Source organism: Zeus faber (genome assembly GCF_960531495.2).
Source record: "Zeus faber genome assembly, chromosome: 10".
Lineage (NCBI taxonomy): Eukaryota > Metazoa > Chordata > Actinopteri > Zeiformes > Zeidae > Zeus > Zeus faber.
Genome location: NC_137199.1, coordinates 28,318,652 through 28,339,973, shown reverse-complemented (window position 1 = coordinate 28,339,973; position 21,322 = coordinate 28,318,652). Strand labels below are relative to the sequence as shown.

Here is a 21,322-nt window from a genome sequence, read left to right as displayed (position 1 = left end):
TTCTTGTACAAAGCTTAACTTTTCTGTAACACGCCACACAATGTTTTCGGTAATAGCTCAAAAGTATCACATTTCGATACCCGGCCCAAGTTACAAATAAAAACATAAAAGACATATAAAAAGTAAAACATAAAAAAAATACATTTAAAAAATAGACATAAAAAAAACTGAAGAATAGAATAAAAATAAAAATATAAAATTGATGCTATTATCTAATTCTTTATTCACTAACAGTTTATTAACAGCCACAAACAGACAGTATTCTAAATAAAGTGTTAGCCCAGTGAGTTATTGCAAAAATAGTCGTTGCATAACTCTCAATGTTTGAATTGAGGTCCCTGTGATGTACGGAGGGGGAGTCTGGCTCCAAATGCTTTCCTATTTCACACACCGTCTGTTGACATGTTGCTCATTTAAACTGAAGGGGCCGAGGGGCACATCCAGCGGTAATGTGCAAAGCAGCAGACCGACCATTAAATGGGAAATTAGAACATCTATAATTGCACCCAACATCTACATTTATATATTCCTCATGTCAGACATGCTCCACTCTGAGTGTCTACGAGGTCTTGATCCCCCCCAATACAGCCAGATGGACTGACAGACAGACAAACAGACTGACAGACAGACAGACAGACTGTCTGACAGACAGACAGACAGACAGACAGACAGACAGACAGACAGACAGACAGACAGACAGATAGACAGACAGACAGACTGTCAGACAGACAGACAGATAGACTGTCAGATAGACAGACAGACAGACTGTCTGACAGACAGATAGACAGATAGACAGACGGACAGACAGACAGGCAGACAGACAGATAGACAGACAGACAGATGGACTGTCAGACAGACAGACTGTCTGACAGACAGATAGACAGATAGACAGACGGACACCGCCCCGTCAACGCACACAGCACAGACGTGATGGGAGAATAAATAATAAAATACATATTTTATTTTGTTTTCTGATACATACGTATGTTGTTCATAATGTCGTTATTGTAATTCTTATTGTTGTTGCACTTTCTTGAAATGGTTTTGCAACACAGAACATATAAGTTTATGTATAAATATATTGGACAGAATATTGAAATCAATTGAAAGGAAGAGATGAATTTGCGACTGACGAGTCAAAAGTGTAAAGGACGAAAAGTGGCGATGGCAGGAAAGGCCAAAAGAGTGAGAGTGTAGGAGAGAACAAAGAAGGAGAGATAGAGTAGAGTAGATGAGACAGGGAAGGGGGGGGAGGGGGAGAAGAGGAGAGAGAGAGAGAGAGAGAGAGAGAGAGAGAGAGAGAGAGAGAGAGAGAGAGAGAGAGCAAGCAAGCGGGTGTGATTTCACCTCCTCCTTTTTCAGCTGTTTTCTCTTTACATCATCGCCTGGACTCTCCCGCTGTCACTGTCCTCGGCGTCCTGCCAGGAAGGGAAACGCCACGTTGCATCGCCCTCCCTCCCTCCCTCCCACCCACCCTCCCTCCCTCCCGCTCATCCAGATGTTCTTCTCCTTCACTCATCCCCACCCTGTGGGAACAGACACGAGCAATCGACCGCGGACAAACCCCCGGGAGCTGAATAAACCGAGTGCCGGGTCCGGTGTGTGGGTCTCTCTGGGTTCGCTCTCTTCTGCCTGCCTGGTGGTGTGGCAGGTGTGTGAGTCAGGCCTGTGATGATGTGTACGTTCCAGACGCCAAATGTGCCTCTGGAAAACGGGTCCCGTGGGACTTTGCGGAGTCAGATGTTTGCAATTTTAACAAGTAAAACAGATTTGGATCGTTTAAAGGACCCAGATTTAGAGAGGGTGAATTTATAGGGTTATGGGCCTGTCCTTGTTAACAATTGTACAGATGTCAAAGGAGTATTATAGCCACGAACACTTGTCCCGGCAGGAAGGGATGGTGGACGGCATTGTTTGTGAGACCAGAGCAGTGAAAGACATTTTTATTGCCTGCTTTTTCCTCCACGGTCACATCTTGTTTTCCAGCCCCTGTAATCAGTCACCTCTCCTCTGGTCTTTACGACAGGAGAAGAACGCACAGCCAACCGCCCCTTGGGATTCAACCCAGAGAAGGGGGCCTGCGGATGGCAGCGTTGTTCTGCAGCTCTGCTCGCAAGTAAATCAAATGTAAAAAGTGTCGATGAGTTGGTTGAACGTCTTTGGCTGTTGGTGGAACTGAGTGGGCTTGTTTAGAAAGGATGGTATCCACCTCAATAAAACAGGCGTGAGCAATTTAGTTCTAACGCCAGAGCCTTGTTTTAAGGCTCTGGCGTTTGGGTTTTCCCAGCAGGGCCCCCCCCCCATCCAAGGCAGTCTGTCTTTCCACAGTGGCCCCATTCATAATGTAACTAATACTTCAGACAACTGAGCTTCTTTTAAAATACACTGTTTATTTCAATAATCGCGTGTGTTAAAATGGAGCTGTTTCGTCCGGTGTCCCACTTCCAGCGAGGCTGGTATGTGGAGTCTCTGACTAATAAGTCTTTCATACGTGAGTTCTTACCGTGACCAACAACGCTGATCTCTTTCTGACCACTGAGTCCTGACTAAGTCTTGATCTGGCGATCTGGTGCCGCTTACTTGAGCCTGGTCCCGTGAATTGTCCTGCTTACAACAAACCTTGATCATGGAGCTGGTGTCTCCCAGAGTAGCTTCTCTATCCCTGAGGACTGTAGTTTTACAATATTCTATTGGACTTACGAGACTTGGCCTCCCGTGCCCGAGAAGCCTCTTACCTGCACTTTTTCTTTCCCTTTGAATTTAGATTTTGCTCCTTTTTTTTCCTGTCAGGCCCATTGTGTCCATTCAACCTCAATATTCCGCTGATGACCTGATTATGTGCTTTAACAGAACCGGCCTCAAAATGATTGATTTGTGTACTTCATCATACTTGATTTACTCCCTTCAAAGGTTTCACAAAAAGAAAAAATGAAACGTAGTTCTTTACACTGGCTTTATGACCACAGGCACATCAAAAGTCAATGTAGGAAAACAAAAATGGCAAAAAAAAAGATAAATAGGCATCACTTGACGATCTTAAATGCCTGGTGACTGTCTACAAGCATTCAAGGAATTTCTATTTCTCCAATATAGCTTCCGTCTTCCAGTTTCCCGCAAGGGTTCTATTTCAGACCATTGACTCAGTGAGTGGTCTTCTACCCATTCAGCCTCTTGAAGCCTCCCCAGAAAAGTGTGAGGAGTTTCATAATCATCTGAGGAAAAAAATAAATAGAGCGGATGAGGCTTTGGCGCTCTCCTTATGCCCGAGAACTCCCCCCTGCCGGGGTCACCCATTTTGTGCAAATCTCCGTCAACCTGAGGAGAATCCGTTTCCATTTGAAATCCTCTCCCTGCCCGTTGGACATCATTTCCACTCATTTCAGCTTCTGAAAGAGCTATTCCAGACCGTTGGGCCATATGCTATCTCAATTACTCTGTGACTACTGACTCATTCCCCTTCATCCTTAAACGTGCCATAGCTCAGCTTCTGCCAAAGGAGAAACCAGTCTCTTTCCATCATTTTAGATCTATTTCAAAGCTGCTTTCTCTGTCTAAGATTTTTGAAAAGTTTTCCTCATATTAAAAAAGGGTATCCCACATTAAAATATAGTCATAACAATGGTGTGAAGTTATACCAGTGCCATGGGTAAGTTAATAACAGCAATGGTGTTGGTAAACACAATGAGTTCACGTATGAATTAATAAATGACAGTTTTACTCCACCCACTGTCCCAGAACATTCCCATGTCCTTCAAAATAACCGTTTATCCGCAAACTTTTTGTCGCCTTTAGCTGCACTGAGATTGTTGTTGAGCTGATTCCTCACGGCCTTAAGGTGTGACCCATGACAAGTCTTATCCCGCGTAGCCAATCAGGCTCAATTGCAAATGAGCACAGAAACCAGAAACTCTGTCAAAAATGCTGTCAAATGGTCGGTGAGAGCTCTGTGCCCGGGTCATCGATACACTGTCCATGACCAAACAGATGTTTGGTTTGTGTCATTTCTGATTCACCATACTTGCATGTTCTGCATTCTGAGAGGGCGCCCTTAAAAATCCATTCTTATTCTGGCTGCGTCACAGCTCTGTAGTAAAGATTACTGAACTATGGCCGTATTACAATAGATTGCATATGCCAGCGGGACCTCTTTGCCGGGAAATTTCCCTCTCAGGCACAGTCCGTCCACTCTATAAACTCTCTTATATGCACCAGTGCCACTCGGGCATTTTGGTTTTACATCCCAGTTGAATTCAACCCAGTGCAAACGACTCTCCCTCGTGCAATCATTCGAACAGGGCCTGCCCGTAGAGGGGAGACTGGTGTGTGTAACATAGGGTTAACTTTAGGACCAGCCCATTGAAACGAGAGGGGGGGGGGGGTAGGAGTCAGGGTGGGGTGCGGGGGAGGAGAGGGGGGTGTTCTGGGGCCTGACTGGGCCGTCCCACTGCAAATGTCTTATGTGTAGCCTTCTCTGGCTGTTAGATCTTCCCTGGCTCCCGCGACAGCTGACCTCTCTTCTGGTTTCTCTGCTGTGCCTAAGCTCAAGGTAAGAATGCAATCCTCTCCCCGCGGCATTCCAGCCCCCGTTAGCCTGTACGCGTGACGGCTGCAGCGTAGGCCGATGCACTTGGTGTCACTTACCGGCTTCACTGGAGCAAAGTGTGAACAAAGAGTTGAGCATGCATTTTGCAGGAGTTGTGTTACTTTTCCTCCAAGGATTTATGAGGGGAACGAGACGCTGGCAATGACTTAAATGTACGTTGAAGCCTTTTCAGGGCAACCTCGCGGACAACAAACCCTTTTATAACAGCAATACATGTGAAAATCTTTTAATCTTATTTTGATCCTGTACGCCTCATTATTTCAACAAAAACTAAAATCAAGACTTTTTTTTGCTGTTGACAGTTGTCCAGTACAACACTTCTGAGTCTTCAGACCACAGAAGGGGCTATGACTCCTAATCGACCCACTACAACCGAGCGTTTCACCGGCCGCCAAGTCCACTGAGACAGACCTCAAAGTAAAGGTGGACCACCTGCTCAAAGTTCCCGGTGAAGCAGACAGCTTTTACAGCAGGCAAAAGCACCGTGAGGCTTTTTGGCAAATCCCTTCCTTTGTTTACAGCCATCAGAATCAGTGGAGTCCGCATACAAATATTTAGGTCTCGGTCGTTCTATGATATTTTGGAGAGGAAATCTGCGCGGGGAGTTTGGGCCACAGCGTGTAAACAAGCAGACACGGAGAGTCCGTTCTGCTCAGCGGACCCCAGCACAATGCGGAGGTATTGTGTGCCACATAGGCAAGAGGAGGGAGGGGGGGTTGAGGGCTTGGGAGGACGGAGGGAGGAGAGGAAGAGAGAGAGAGAGAGAGAGAGAGAGAGAGAGCAGATAGGGGTGGGGATTCCACAAAGCCCAAGAGAAATGTTTCTCAGAGAACATTCCCCCCCACCCCACCCTCTCTCTCTTTATCGCTCTCTTTCCCTTTCCCTCCCTTGTCTCTTTTCCAATTAATCCCATGTAAAGGAATGTGGGTTGCCATAGTGATTTGCAACCAGTTGTTGGCCAGTTTTGTGAGATTGGGCAGATGTCTGCCATCCGTCTCCGGCCTGTCATAAGAGAGATGGAGAGAATGACATTGAGGTAATCGAGGCCAAATTTAACTCTCTCCATCAGGAAGATGTAGAGAGAGGGATGGAAAATAACCCCCATCTTCTTTATTTAGAGGGACCTCCAGAAACAGCCAGGTTAAAAAAAATAATATGAAAGAATGGGTGAAAGGAGAATGGAATTCTGTGTAAAGCAAAATAAAAATAGTAGTCACTGTGACTTTTTCAAATGACTTTTGTTCCATTTGGTCTCACATCCAAACTTGATGAAGACAAAATGTTCAAACTCTTAAAATGCAACATTTCACTGGTGTCAAACTGCATCACATGGCTGAACGTTTTAAAGAAAGAAAGACAGACACCACAGCTTTCTTCAAGGTTTTCGGGTTCTTCTCCTCGAGACCCATGTTCCCTACGTGTTTGAGTTCCTCAAAGAGCAACCTGCCATGGCACGAGTAGCTGTGAGGCGGAGACAGGAGGGTCCTGGGTGATGAAGGACGGCTAGTTGTTCCTGAGGTGGAACGTCTGGCAGGACACTGGGAAACAGGACATCTTGCGACCTAAGAGCTTTAACGCAGGAAAAGGAAGCAACAATCGTGTTCCTGTCTAGGGATCCTCCAACAGCTCTACGACACCAAGCTGTCAGTCAGAGAGAGAGAGAGATGACAAGATGAGATAGGGGAAAGGAACTGTAGGCCAGAAAGATAGACAGTTCACTAGATAGCTCATTAAACTCATTAAAAGGGTGGAGGCACAATTTAAAGAGCATCTGAGTGACAGTCTGCCGGATCATAATGGAGTGGTTTGCTGCCAGATCACACAGGGCTGAAGCCCTTTGCCATTATAACGTGTATATAAAACAAAGCGGGTTGTCGAGGTCACTGGAAACGACTAAATGAATTTGCTGGCGTCAAGCACATGGACATCACCATGATGACAAGGCAGTGACACACTGCTCCAGCTGCTCAAGAGAAGAAATGTGAAAGTTGTTTAGTTTTAGGTTGAAATTCTAGTTGTATGTAACATGGACGTGGGGGTTGACCTTTGAGTAGAGCAGGCGGAAGAAGGAGGGAACACACGCTCTGTTATCGAAAGCCTACAAACTGGCTTCTTGTGCATCGTTGATCACCGGAGCCCAGACACTCGATGGAAAGACTTTGCGCGTCTCGGGTGACACCACTTCCCTGACAATGGGACCGACTCTCCGCCATCCTGGCTGAGAGTTTACCTCCATGATAGGCATGACTTGCACCCAAGTCAAACCCTCTAAACACCGAGCCTTTGTGCCGCCTACTTAAGGATCCTGCCTCCCTTCTCCCACTCAGTGGGTCACGGAGAAACTGGATTTCTCGCTGTGTTTCTTGTTGCTCGTCCTGGAGAAAATGCCTTGGTGAGGGTGGGGGTCCTACCTGATTGGGGTCAGGTCATGCCCTGTGGTGGAGCAAGCTCATGGAATTCGCTCCTCGATAGTGCTTCATCGACTCATGCTTCCCTTCCCTGCCTGGCCTCTGTACAGCCCTTTGCATGCTGACAGTGTTTGCCCGGCATGTTTGCAGGGTGGACGGGAGACACGCAGACTGACGTCTGTCTGCCGAGCTGTTTTTCCAGGCGTCCATCCCACCTGTTATGTCACCCAGGAGACGGAGAAAGAATTCCTCTTAAAACAGACTCTTTAAAGCCTCTCTCTCTCTCTCTCTCTCTCTCTCTCTCTCTCTCTCTCTCTATTAAAAAATAAAAAATGAGGGTGAGAGAAATTAGAAATAGGGGGAGCGAGATGTGTGCCGCTGACTGTTCCGGGGCTGTTTACGCCCCGCAGCCGCTTGCTTACCAAACAAATCTCCAAAATTAAATCTGTTTGCGGGGGAAAAGGCCCTCTTTATGAGGTAAAAATTTCCGTTTTAGCCTGTGCACTGTTTGACTATGAGGCCAGCCTTCCAGATAAAACAATTTATTTTGCTGTTACGTCAGTTCACCCAGCATCCTCCGATCCGTCCCGCTGGGTGACTTCTGCCTCATCCGGCGGTGGAGTCATCCAACCAAGTAGGAATATGCTAAAGTGGACATAAGATGCAAACCATATGTTCATCCAAATCAAATTCTGGGCTGACATTTTTGGAGAAGGGACCATTTTCTCCTCTCCCTGCCCTCGTATTTGGCCAGGGTTTTTTTGGGGTTTTTTTCATAGTCCTCTCTCCTTCTCTCTCCATCTTTCTCGGTCAGACAAGCTTCCCGGATCGCTACAAAAATTCCCATCAGCAGAACACCTGTTTTCTGCGTCTTTCTTCTTGTCTCGTCTTTTGGGGAGCATGGGAGAGAACTCTCTTTGTGTTACGGTCTATTTGAAGACGTCACTGTCTGCGTGCCTTGCCAGGGTCGCCTGTACTTTTCCACATCCAAGCTGACAGCACTGAGGCCTGGCTGCCAGCGGGGTCTGGCCTTGCCCGCTTCTGAACTAACAGAGGTCACCATTGTAGGAATCTTGCATCAAACCTAGATCGGCATGAAAAGACTTCCAACAACAATTCCATTCTCGAGAGCCAGAAAACAATTCAGAGACAATTTAAAAAATAATAATATATATATATATATATATATATATATATATATTTATATATATATAATTTCCCAAAACTCTCTTTCACCCAGGATGAGGGATATTTTTGTTTGCAGCAGCCACCTGTTCCACAGTGGTACCTGGAATCTCCCAGTATAACCACCGGCCACCAAAGAGGAGGGATGAGTGCTTTCCACAGACTTTCTCTCTGCCAATTTCCAAGGCAGCAGAATAAATTCAACAATAGATTTCTGCTTATTACTACTATAGTTAGCAGCAAAAGACTATAATTAATCACTGAACAACTTTAACTGAAATTTTGGTTTGAAAGAGCAAGAACAAGTAACCAAACAACACGCAAATGAGCCTAAAATAGGAGGCCGTCTGGTGTTCTTATGACACGTTGTTCAACAAGTTGTTCCATACAGATGCTCAATGCCGTGGGGCCCCTGGGAATTTTTCAGGGCCGCTGGATAACTAACTGGGCGATGTGACCCCTCCTACCTTCAAATGTCAAGAGAGTTTTATCTCAAGGTGGTAGTTTCAAGCCCACACAATTCCAGTCCTACCCTTTCCTCAGGGTAGAGGGTAAATAATGTCGAGGAAGGTTTCCAACCCTCCACCTTGTTATGGAATTCTCTTTCACAATCAGAGTTCAGTTCCTTGCAGGTTATAGTTTGTGGTTGGATTGAGCTCTTTGAACTCATATCTTTTGGGTAGGAATTCCAACTATTCTCTGCTCGGTTTTTAAGCTGCTTAATTTCCTGCACGAGCCCTCCAGGCCTCGTGCCTCATAAACGGTGCATCTATTGCACTATTATCAAATTTCATAGGAATTCAGTAAATAAGTACATACATGAGTGCATTACTTCCAAAATAATTTCAAATTCCATGATCAAATCAACTACTATTTTACTTTGTATATTAAACATGTGATTGTTATTGTCCTATGGATATAAGTAAAGTTATTGTTTCCTTATGGATACATTACATTACGTAAATTAGACTCTTTAGACTCTTTTGTCCAAAGCGACTTACAATTATGCATACACCGATCAGTAGCAGTTAGGTGGTATCTTGCTCAAGGACACTGGGGGATCTTCCGATCACTAGACGAGCCGCTCTAGCTCCAGAGCCACTGCCCCCATACATGGACAACAAACAACTTTAGCTTTAGAGCTTTGGAGCTTTAGAGAGAGTTGAGGGATACTGAGAAAGAGAGGGAGAGAGACAGAGACAGAGAGAGACAGAGAGCGAGAGCACTTTGAAAGAGAGCGACAGTGTGTCTACCACGTCCAAACAAAAGAGCCCTTATTTTGTCCTCCAGAGGAGCCGTGTAGACACGAGAGGAGGGAAGGCAGGATACCATTTCAAGTCCCACTACAATGGCTGCTCAGAGGGAAGCAGCGGATCCGACAAAGCGTCTCGTCCGGGACGTGCACAGGCGTTCCCCCTCTTCTACCCTGACAATTTCGGAATCACAGAGCCTACGTTTTAAAGACAAGCCAATGGAAGATAACACAAGCTATTCTGCTGGGATTTTTCTCTGTCTCCGAAAAGATGGTTTACGTTGGGGACCAAATTTGCAAGTGTTGTGCCCTTCCTCTCAGTATTGAACTAGGGAATCGAAAAACCCATGTGGTATGCGGTGGGGCAGGACTATGCATCAATAACACACCCCCATCTTAGTGTTATGTGTTTAATGTAAACAGGGAATAAGCCAGTGGAAAACAATGACATCTGCTAATAGAATCACTGGTTTGAAGCTTTTTTCTCTGGGGTGTCAGGGGATGCAGTTCCACTCCTACGAGCTGTTTACAAGTTTATCCCTTCCCAAACAGCCAAAGGATACTGTGATTCATTGAGCTCCGCGGCACCCCGAGAGTAAATCTAATTTAGTGTAATTGGTTACTGTGCTACTGTACACAGGAGTGGCCTGGTTCTCCGAAAAAAAACAGCAAAGGCACATTCAGGGGATGAAATCCCATTTGCCGAGCCGGTAGACGCGTTTGAACAACATCACAAACGGCAACAGACCATCTGAACACGGCATTCAAGCAAACAAGTGAAGACACTGAGTGTTTTGTTGCTGAAATTGGATAGCATCCACAGTCCAGTGTGAGAGTGGAAAATTAGTTTCATGCTGTATGAGGCGGCAGCGCCTACACCAGACTCCTTTAAGGGAGTCTTGCTTTTATTAAAGCCGGTGCCATTTATTCAGTCTGTTAAGGGTTCCCAAGTCTCCTTTTGAAAGGGTGCATATCTGTTTGACAGCCTTTTCGGTGCAATTTGGGTCATCATATTCAGGGATTGGTTGATGATTTGCAAACTGTAAACTCGTAAACTCGGCTCGCGCCCACTATTCACACGTTGGGGTCATCAGGTCTTTGGGAACGTATTTACAACACCAAGCTCTTCGCTGGCCAAACGACAGAATTGAGACAAAAAACACGTGCAGATTGGTATTCAAATGAGTTTTTCTTGTGTGTGTGTGTGTGTGTGTGTGTGTGTGTGTGTGTGTGTGTGTGTGTGTGTGTGTGTGTGTGTATGTGTGTGTGTGTGTGTGTGTGTGTGTGTGTGTGTTTGCGTGTGTGTGTGTGTGTGTGTGTGTGTGTGTTTGTCTGTGTGTCTGCCAACACACTGGCTAAAGAGTATTTCACATTCTTCCAAGCCCTATTGCGAACCTTCGGACGGCATAACTGGCTCTGCATTTGGAAAAAGCTCAGTCAAATGATTTGGGGCATTTAAAAACAGAAGCTGGCCGTGGTCTGAGCGTCTCCTCTCGTTGTGTTTCTGTCCAGACAGACTCCAAGGATGAGAGTTTGGATCATCTTCCTCCTGTGCCTGGCTGGCCACGCCATGGCTGCGCCTGTGAGTATTACTGTGTGTGTGTGTGTGTGTGTGTGTGTGTGTGTGTGTGTGTGTGTGTGTGTGTGTGTGTGTGTGTGTGTGTGTGTGTGTGTGTGTGTGTGTGTGTGTGTATGTGTGCGGGTGTGTGTGTGTGTGTGTGTGTGTGTGTGTGTGTGTGTGTGTGTGTGTGCAGGTGTGTGTTGTTGTTGTTATAGCTGAACTTGTGTGTGTGCTTGCTGTGCTTATTCAGGGACGCGGATGCATGTCCACGTGCTGGTACATTGTATTTAACACGTGTGTGCTTTGTGTCTGTGTGTGTTGACTCCCCCAGACTGAGGAGGAGCCCATCGAGGAAGAGTCAGTCGCCAATCTGGACCTAGAGGATGCACTCGGGATGGAGGTCTGTCCGCTAACCCCTTAAAGGGTTTTCCTTTTTAAGTCTTACTCAGATCCCGGAAGCCAAAACCAATTTCATCCATGTGAGTCCAGTACCGAGATACTGTACATACTCACTGTGTCAATGCAAGGCGGCTGGGGCGGGATCAATAAATCGCGGTTACTCTAAATATTGTTCCACAGGCTCTGAGTAGTCGAAAATAAAAAAAACGAAAACATCCAATAATCCAAATACAATTTATATTCCAAAATGTATTTTCGTGGCACTGATGCCAGGACCTCTCAAGGAATCGTGTTTCGTGCTTCTCACCATGAGATCCCTCAAGTCTCAAGGTTCTGTGGAGGACATATGTAAGCAGCAGTGATCCAGAGTCTGTAAAATGTCTACGCACGGTGTGATCGTGTAATGGCAGCCTTTCGACAGTGCTGTCGTGACACATATGTGGGTTTGGTCCCCCCATCCGATCTGCACAACTGCTGAGAAAGATAACGCACGGATCACTTCAGCCAATGGCCTTGGTCATATTCTGTGACGTGATTTTTTTTATTTTTTTATTTGCAGGAAAATCTTTAGCTTCAGTCAACCAATGTAGTAATTGAGGGAGAGGAAGAGGATCGTTTTCATAGCAATGGGAAAAAAACACAGTCTGTCTTTACTTCTACAATACTCAGCATTTCACTTTAAATCAAAAACCTTAAAGCAGCTTTACTGCGGGAGTGATCAAAACAATTACGTAACCAAAAATGTTTCAAAGAACTTAATAGCTGAAGAAATTAACTGAAAAGTGTGAGCTTTCATGAGAATATTTTGCCGTTTCCTGTGCCAGAGGTCCAGCGGGACCAGAGATCCCACAGACCTTCAATTTAGCATGCAGTTAGTGGGCCGGGCCGGGTCGGTCCGGAAGCCCATCTATTTTCATGAGTGCCAGATGTGGACCCAGCTGTTTGTTATTGTAGAACTTTATGGTCTGCCCACCCCCTCTCTCTCCTCTAAACTGTTTGGTGGCCTTGAGGGAGGAACCTGCTGGGGCGTTTTTCGTTTTTGTTTTTGCTTCAGGAAACCCAGGGTCCTTAAGCGGTCGGGTTTAAGTGCACACAAGACACTGGCCCGTCTCTGAGCGCATGCTCAGAGACGGGCCAGTGTTCTTCAGGGAAGCTTATTCAATCTTCAGTTTTGTGTAGAAAGGCTTAACTCATGTTATCAACAGTAAACACTAATGATGCTTAGGTCTGGCTAAGCATCACCAGTTTACCCCTGGTGGTTCCCGTGGTGACTGTCATGCGTCATCTGTGTGTTGTGTGCTGACCTCTGTTTGTGCCACCGTGTGTTTTTGACCCAGGAGCCCGAGGTGGGAGCCAACCCCGTGCAGATCGAGACCGGAGACTTCGACGAAGCCATCGAGATTATCGAGGATGATGTTTCTGAGAGTAAGTACACACACACAGGCACACACACACACACACACACACATGCACGCACACACACACACATAAATAAATGCACACACGAGCACACATCCAACAAAGCAGCACACATTTGTATGCATCCACACACCAAGAATAAAGATATAACCACGCAGAAACACACACACACACACACACACACACACACACACACACACACACACACACACACACACACAAACACACAACATAGATGAATTAAATAATCTCAAATCATGGTAAGTCACAGTTTGACTGCGAAAGCTTTCACCAGCCTCCAGGTTAAATTGCGGCAGGATGCTTGACGCCAGTCGCGTACGTTATCCTGCGGACAACTCGTTCTGACATCCTTTGCGACAGCTGGAACTTTACGGGTATCCGCCTCTGACATTTCCCCGGCGTCTGTGCTGTGAGATCCTGCCGGGACCTGAGACACTCAGCGCTGGCGAACGCACCAAGCCATAATGACAGAGTGGCTGCTTCTCCCAGGAGAAGACTGCGATTAACTGTTCCTCTCAGAGTATTTCAGCGTCGGGACCGCAGAACCATGGCCACAGGCTCTCTCTGCAATGCCAGGACCAGGAATACATGTTATATATACATATTTCTGTACAAAGCTGAAGACACTTCAGAGATAGGTCACACAATACCACATAGACATCTGCAAGAAATTCACATTGGCCACAATACAAAAACCTCTTTTCGGCAAGTCGATTGTCATTGTTGAACGCTCAATTCAACATGGTGTCAGAATGCAGGGCTCGACAGTAATGTTTGCCCAGTTGCCCCTGGCAACCGGATTGAGTCAATTGGCAACCATTTCGTGACCTGCGGTTGCCCCCTTTGGCAACCACTTTTTAACATAAAAAATAGGGACAGCAAACCGCAAAACTTGCACTCCAAAATAAATACACCGGTTGCATTAGTGATATAGCAGGAGATCAACGTTATTACAGTCAGGGATGCAAACAACTCAACCTTTGGTGAATGTCACTTTTCTCACTTCAATTTGGGTGACTTGTGTGAATCATTGTACTGAACCTATACCGATCCCATTTTAGCATTGTTTACGCCATCCGCAGTCGATTGACTAGTGCCCTCCTTCTCTGGTATTACATAAGAACTACGTAAGCGCTCCATAGCGATGCTGCGTTCATGGGCCCAGAAAACTGTATTGCGTGTCAGAAGTGATGCGTTCAGGGGAACCTGGAAAACCGTCGGCTACCACCATAAGTATATTTCAGTCTTTTTTTCAACATACATTTGTTTGCATCCCTACACAGTTAACTAAAACTAAACTAAAAACTAAAACTAGGTGTGAAAACATTTTTTTTTTTAGTTAGAACTAGACAGAAAAAAACTAAAACTAACTGAAACAATATTCGGCAACCAAAAATTGTTGGCTGGTTACCGTGTTGAGCCCTGGAATGGGCATATAATAACCATTCATTGTGGTGATATTTGTTGCAGACCCCTGCCTGGACCACCACTGCAAGAAGGGAAAAGTGTGCGAGGCGGACGAGAGCAACAGCCCCATGTGTGTGTGCCAGGACCCCTCCACCTGCCCCCCTGCCCTGGGAGAGTTCGAGCAGGTAAGCGGGATTAAATCTTGTAACATCCAGAAGTTCCTAAATGTTGTTAATCATTGGCTGGGAATTACAAGGACATACAGTGGGTCCAAACCTGAGCTGGACAAACTCATGAATGCCCTAAAATCAAGCAAAGCTAAGAATTGGTTACAGAAGTTTTCCCTTATATAATGTAGAAATACAGACGATGTCTTATTGGTCAATTTTTTGTTTGTTTGTGAACCATGACCACCGCCAGACAATCCTCCCTCTTCTATGGTCGACAACACATCACTGTATTGTATATACTGTAGAAATGTACAGTATAAGACAACGTAGTAAAAAGCCTCATTTAATTTCAGGGGCTTTGGTGGATATATCACATATTGCTGTCTCCTTTGCCGTCACCAACTCTTTATAAACCCCCGACCTGAACCCGCTTCCTGTTTGCAGGTTTGCGGCACCGACAACAAGACCTACGACTCCTCCTGCCACTTCTTTGCCACCAAGTGCACCCTGGAGGGAACCAAGAAGGGACACAAGCTGCACCTGGACTACATCGGACCTTGCAAATGTAAGCTCCAGCCCTAATTCATACGGTGGTAGATGATGAAACGTGCCCACAATCTGAGTATGACCTATTTCCTGCAGCTGTCTGCCCAAACCGTGCAAACTCAATGTGTTTATGGTGGAATCCAGATAACGGTCTGATCTCCATCTCCCCAAGTGGAACCCGCATGGAAAAACGCTTTTACAAAGGCCACAGGGTTGTACCGTTCAACTGGTGCAGACTAAACAAAAGTCAGATGTTTGGTGCATGAGTCATATGAAGCTCTCTACAGCACCGAGAAAGGTTTGTCAGCTGAAGGGTTTCAGGATGCTCACGCACGTTACTCTATGTCTCATCCGTATTATTCTTATCACTGTTAAACAGACTGCAGAGTCAGCAGTTCTTTGATTTTCTGAATTGATAAAATGTGAGGAAGGCTTGGGTGAACACATGATACATGGAAGAAGATTGAATCCAGGAAAGCAGGGCCACGGGACATAACCGCTACTGAAAATAGTTTTGGGGTTTGTTTGCATTTTTTTCTGTTTGCATATCAAACCCGATCTCTGGCTCCTCCATACAAGTAAATTTTGCTCCATTTACTCCATGGTGATTGGTGGTGTGGGGTTTGCATGTTGTTGTTCCAGGGAGGATTGTTATTTCTTCCTCCGACATTGTATTTTTCCTTGTTTTAAGCATTTGTATGCACATATAAACTAGACCTTAACCTGGGAGACCCGGAATGCCTTGCCCCCTGGCTGATCCCAGTTCAGTATCTGGGGGGGGGGTTCTGAACACTGCAACACCGAGGTAGAAAGTCCTGTCCAGGCCTGTCTGCCACGTCTCTCCCACTATTTGAACTGACGTCCTGTCTCCAGGAGGAGCAGCAGAGGAGCGAGGGCTGAAGGGCCCAGATGGAGAACAGGGTGTTGTGCCCCGTAGTCAAATAAAAAAGGATTTGGTTTGTAAAAAAAATATTTAAATTATTTAAACGGGGTTAGAAATGGCGATTTCTCATGTCTGGTTGTTTCCCCCTGAAAAAAACAAACTCATAAATCTTTCTCGCCAGGGGTAGGAGAATGTGTTGTGATGGGTTTTAACACCAGCCTGTGTTTGTGCCTGTGTGTGTGTGTGTGTGTGTGTGTGTAGTCATCGAGCCATGCATGGACGCCGAGCTGAGCGAGTTCCCCCTGCGCATGAGGGACTGGCTGAAGAACGTCCTGGTGACTCTGTACGAGCGCGATGAGGACAACAACCTGCTGACCGAGAAGCAGAAGCTCAGAGTGAGTGCTGGCCGACCATCTTACTTTTGTTTTATTCAGCGATGTCGTTTGACAAGCGCGAACTCCGTTTCAACTCCCGTTTCAAGCATGCGCGTCATCCAAAAAAGAACCCGCTTCCCTTTCAGCGCCACACGTGTCCAACTCAGCCTTTTTTTCCGCCTCCACACATTGCGGTGACGCCGTATCCCAATGTTTGAATGTCTCAGGTGAAGAAGATCTATGAGAACGAGAAGAGGCTCCAGGCCGGAGAGCACTCCCTGGACCTGCTGGCTCACGACTTTGAGAAGAACTACAACATGTACATCTTCCCCGTGCACTGGCAGTTCGGCCAGCTGGACCAGCACCCCGTCGACGGGTAGGGCGGTGCCACCGAGCCAAATATAACGCACATAAAATAATAACGTAATATAACGAACCCTCACTCAACCGCACCCAAGTGTGTATTGTTACGTACACTCATATGCAGTAGAACATTCACACTCATAAACAGTCAAAGGATGTACTGGACAATGCTCTTTAAAATAATCAAAATTCTTGTTGAGGGACCAGAATATACAATCTATAGTTATAAAAGATTTGTTTTCTGGTTCTCTACTCCAAGAAATTTCCCTGCGATATTTAAAAAATACTTAATAGGCACTTAATAAAACGTAATAACCTAAGAGATTTTAAGCCTATCCAAAGTTCACTCACCAACAATTATAGGCTTGGTTAGTGTATTTGTAGAGCACATTTCATACACAAGTGTAATTCATATTGATGTTGATCAGAAGCAAAGGAGAGTCATCATAAAAGCACAGCGATAACAGTTTGAAGACAAATTTACACCTACTTTAAAATATGCAGTATTTCGGCAGATGTAAACTATCTACATTCCGTGCTCTTGAGTAAAAACACTAATATGGAGAGAGACTTTAATGCATCTAGGTCTGGGATTTTAATGCATATCTAAAGTTCACTAGTGGAGCCAAATAACATCATTTATATAAAAATATGTTTATTGCAGATTGTGTCTATCCTGGATCCACCAAAGCCGCGGTAAAGCCGTTGGTTATTCTTGACGTGGCACAGTCCAGTGTTTAATATATCGTATGACTCGGCTCGCTGAGGCTGTGGCTCTGCCTCCAGGCTGAGGGAGTGGTTCGGTTTTCAAATTGAGGAACTTCAGACTCCGCTCTGGGATGGAAACCGCCGTAGGAAACTGACATCATCCGCTGGCCACAGCACGGCATCCTGCTGCTGCCGCCGCATTCACACTGCTCCAAACACAGCAAATGATCCTATAAATTGGAAATATATATACAACCAATGGAAGTATATGTACATCTAGACTGTAGGATAACCAGCTCCTTCAGTTATTATCGTTCCATATATTCACTGAGCTACGTTTCAATGTTTATTTTGTGTGTGTGTGTGTGTGTGTGTGTGTGCACCAGGTACCTGACCCACACCGAGCTGTCCCCCCTGCGCGCCCCCCTCATCCCCATGGAGCACTGCACCACCCGCTTCTTCGACCAGTGCGACGCCGACAGCGACAAGTACATCACTCTGGAGGAGTGGGCCACCTGCTTCGGCATCAAGGAGCGTGAGTACCCCTGGCCCAGACACCGTGGCGGACCCCGCCAAATCCAGATCACACAGGGCAGGTCAGGGGGTCGGGACCTTTAATGCGATCCCAGCTGATGTATTTTGAGCGACATCGGGAATCTCTCCAACATCAGTAAATCGGGGTAAATGTCGCGGGGGATGTACGGGGGGTTCCCAAGCTGGGGTCCTCGGCCCCCTCAGGGTCCGGGAAGGAGTTGGTTCCGCAGCTAAATGATTGTTTATACATATTATTTTGAGTTTATTATAGGGTATAGTAGATCAAAAATAGATGGCCCAATAACAAACGTAAAAACACAAGAACTTAAGCTTTAATAAGAATAATAAGTCAACAACAATAAAAAAAATATATATATATACTTTCATATAATGTTTTTATAAGGTCTGTTCTGTCCGTCATGAACTCCCGTCGTCCTTCTCTCCTCTCTCTCTTGCAGTGGACGTGGACAACGACCTGGTCCTCTAAACACACGGAGCTGCATGGAGCCGAACGAAATCTCCTAGTCTGTAGTAGCAGGACGAGGTGCTCATCCCTAAATTAAACTCACAGTAATGGTGCTAATGACTTCCCTTTTTAATCGCAGCCTTCCCTAACTATACCACTAAAAGATTAAAAAAACAACATAAAAATGTTTTACAAAGACGTGCACACTCCGTACTAACAACACGAGGCATGAACGTGGAAACCCATCTGCTTTTCAGAACAAAGAGTCCCATAAACAAATTAGGGTTAGAAGATGAGAACTACCTGATGTAAATGTATTCTGATTTTGGAATGGATCCAATAGTTGATCTTTGTTGAGTATTCTGACATTTGGGGCTGGGTTAGGGATTGGATTCAACATCAATTTCAAACATCTTCAGGATACCAAGTTGTACAATTAAAAAAATAAAGTTTCTAAATAAATCACCCCTTTTGCTTGCTTTCTGAAATGGTTTAGTTTTTACACGTGTTTGGTGGTGGAGTTCTTTCTGTCTGTGTGCTTTGTATGTTGTTTAAGCACGTTGCTCATTTAACTACTGCTTTAGAAGGTGTGTTTTACCTGCGGCTTCCATGTCAAGGACGATCGTGATTTGATATTTGGGGGAATAAAAAAAAAAAAGGATATATTGTTTGCTTACGTTTTATTAGTAGGGAATCTCGCAGGCTGAGAGTTTTACTTGCTCTTGACATGTTTCGACTGGCGTCGTTGAAGCACGACAGAATTATTTCCATGAATAAAAGACTCTAAAAGACCCACAGCTCTCTGCATGCATTCATGAACTGTATTTATGGGGGTTTTTTTTTCGATCTGCAAAGGAATTTGGTTTGAGGCGGTTTCCGAGGCTCGTGCTGACGGACCGGGCCTGTCCGTACAAGCAGCACCGCCGACATGCACGGACTGACATAAAAAAAAAAAAAACACAACACGTCTCGTTTCCCTAAATGTGCACAAAGTGAGGCGCGGAGGTAGAAGATGACGTCGAACGGTACGACGGAGAAAATCCAAACAAGAGCTTTGATGCATAGCGGGTCCAAGTCTTTGAGCGCTACTTAGTGCGCCGATTTTTATTTCCAGCCCCTCCTTTGTGCGTGGCGTTTGGCACTTTAATGAGCTCCTAAAATAAACCCCGTCCACTCCTCTCTTTTCCGGTGAATGGATTTGTTCCATCTGCTGCTCTTAGAGCGTTTCTACTGACACTTGAACTACTTGGTACGTTTTGCTATAATCGTGGCGAACGGGGGATCAGGGCCGATTCAAAAACTGCCGAACTGATTTGCGTGTCACTTTAGTTCGGAGCTGGAGCATTTGGGCCTGTGTTTACAGTTTCCATCCAGTCAGATTTGGTGTGAGATTGTGCGGCAACGCACGCGCGCGCGCAAACACACACACACACACATTACACACAGCGCTTTAAGATTCAAGAGGTTTATTTGTCACGTACATATACAAACCTTCATACATATATGCAGTGAAATGTCTTTGCAACGCACCCGGAGACTATGCACAATTGTAACTAAACCGAAACATAATAGCTAACCTAATTCCTACCTCGCAAATAACTGAAACTAACTGATTCCTAAAACGTAATGCAGTTAGTGAATACAATATAAATAAAATAAAATGAAAATTAAACAAGACTCAAAAACATAATACAAAGTGGGGGTTATAAAATAGAAGGGAATAGAATTATGTATATGGGATAGGCTAATTGTCTACAGATATGTGCAGTAAAGTGCATGTGAATAAATGTGTAATAGAATCACTCTCTTGTGCCTCTTGTGAAGAAAAACACCCAAAGGCCTTTTTGTTACATTTTAATTTGATTCCACTTTGCAGGCCTGCAGTATGACATACTGTATGTCCTATGTCATATATGACAATATTTACCAATGCTTTTGGCTTTGCATGAAGGGAATGAAACACCTGCAAGTAACAGCCTGTCTGCTGTATAATTAATATAGTGTCAGAGTCTCATACTAAGTTGTAATGTACTCACAAGAGTGGGACCACACAACGGGTACATATGTAAACTTAAACACTTAGTGCTATTACCTTGACATGATTGCCATGTGTTAGAACAGTATTTATGCAAGAATACAATATTAGCAACATATGTTTATAAGACTTTGTCACAGGGCGTCGACATTAACAAGCCTTTTAAAGAATTAGTGTGTACGTTCCTCGACCGCTGGTTCATTGCACTGGTCTCCGTCCTAATGGAGACCGAAGGAAGAAAGGAGAGAAAGGCAATAAAAAGGGAAGGATGAGAGAGAGGGAGAAGGAGAGAGAGCCAGAGACAACTGCAGGGAAAGAAAAGGGCCGGAGAGACGGTGAGGCAGAGAGAGGGAGTGAGAGGGGGGGAGAGAGAGAGAGCACCCAGTTACCATCCCTCCCTGTGCAGCCCGACATTAGTGTCAAGAATTTGGAACAACTGTGCAGCTCAGACCAATGTTCCCTCCCCCGGCCACATCAGCACACAAAGGAAAACACGCTCTCCACCTCCTCCTTCACTTTCATTCTCACACCCTCCTCTATCTGGCTATCTGTCTGTCTGTCTGTCTGTCTGTCTATCTATCATCTGTCTGTCTGTCTTTCTATCTACCATCTATCTATCTGTCTGTCTGTCTATCTATCATCTATCTGTCTGTGTATCTACCATCTATCTATCTATCTATCTGTCTGTCTGTCTGTCTATCTATCATCCATCTGTCTGTCTGTCTGTCTGTCTGTCTATCTACTTATCTATCTATCTGTCTATCCTCTGTCGGCCTGTCTGTCTATCTATCTATCATCTACTGTATCTATCTATCCATCCATCCATCCATCTATCTATAATTCTGTCTGTATGTCTGTCTGTATGTCCACCTATCTGTCTGTCTGATTCTGTCTGCCTGTCTGACTGTGTTTGATGCCATTGTCCATGAATTTTGATCTCCCCCTTTCTTTTCAAAATATAATAAAATATTATTAAATGAGCTATTGT

The 21,322-nt window shown here is 45.2% G+C and overlaps 1 protein-coding gene across 1 annotated transcript; it reads left to right on the top strand.

Moving 5' to 3' along the window:
* The first annotated feature begins 4,433 nt into the window (after positions 1-4,433).
* Positions 4,434-19,091, top strand: sparc (secreted protein, acidic, cysteine-rich (osteonectin)). The gene is made up of 10 exons (XM_080008620.1): positions 4,434-4,546; positions 10,961-11,030; positions 11,341-11,409; positions 12,746-12,833; positions 14,319-14,440; positions 14,870-14,990; positions 16,116-16,249; positions 16,456-16,604; positions 17,686-17,834; positions 18,292-19,091. The coding sequence occupies exons 1-10, from the start codon at positions 4,458-4,460 to the stop codon at positions 18,318-18,320; spliced, it is 1,020 nt and encodes a 339-aa protein (XP_079864746.1). The 5' UTR covers positions 4,434-4,457; the 3' UTR covers positions 18,321-19,091.
* The last annotated feature ends 2,231 nt before the right edge of the window (positions 19,092-21,322 follow it).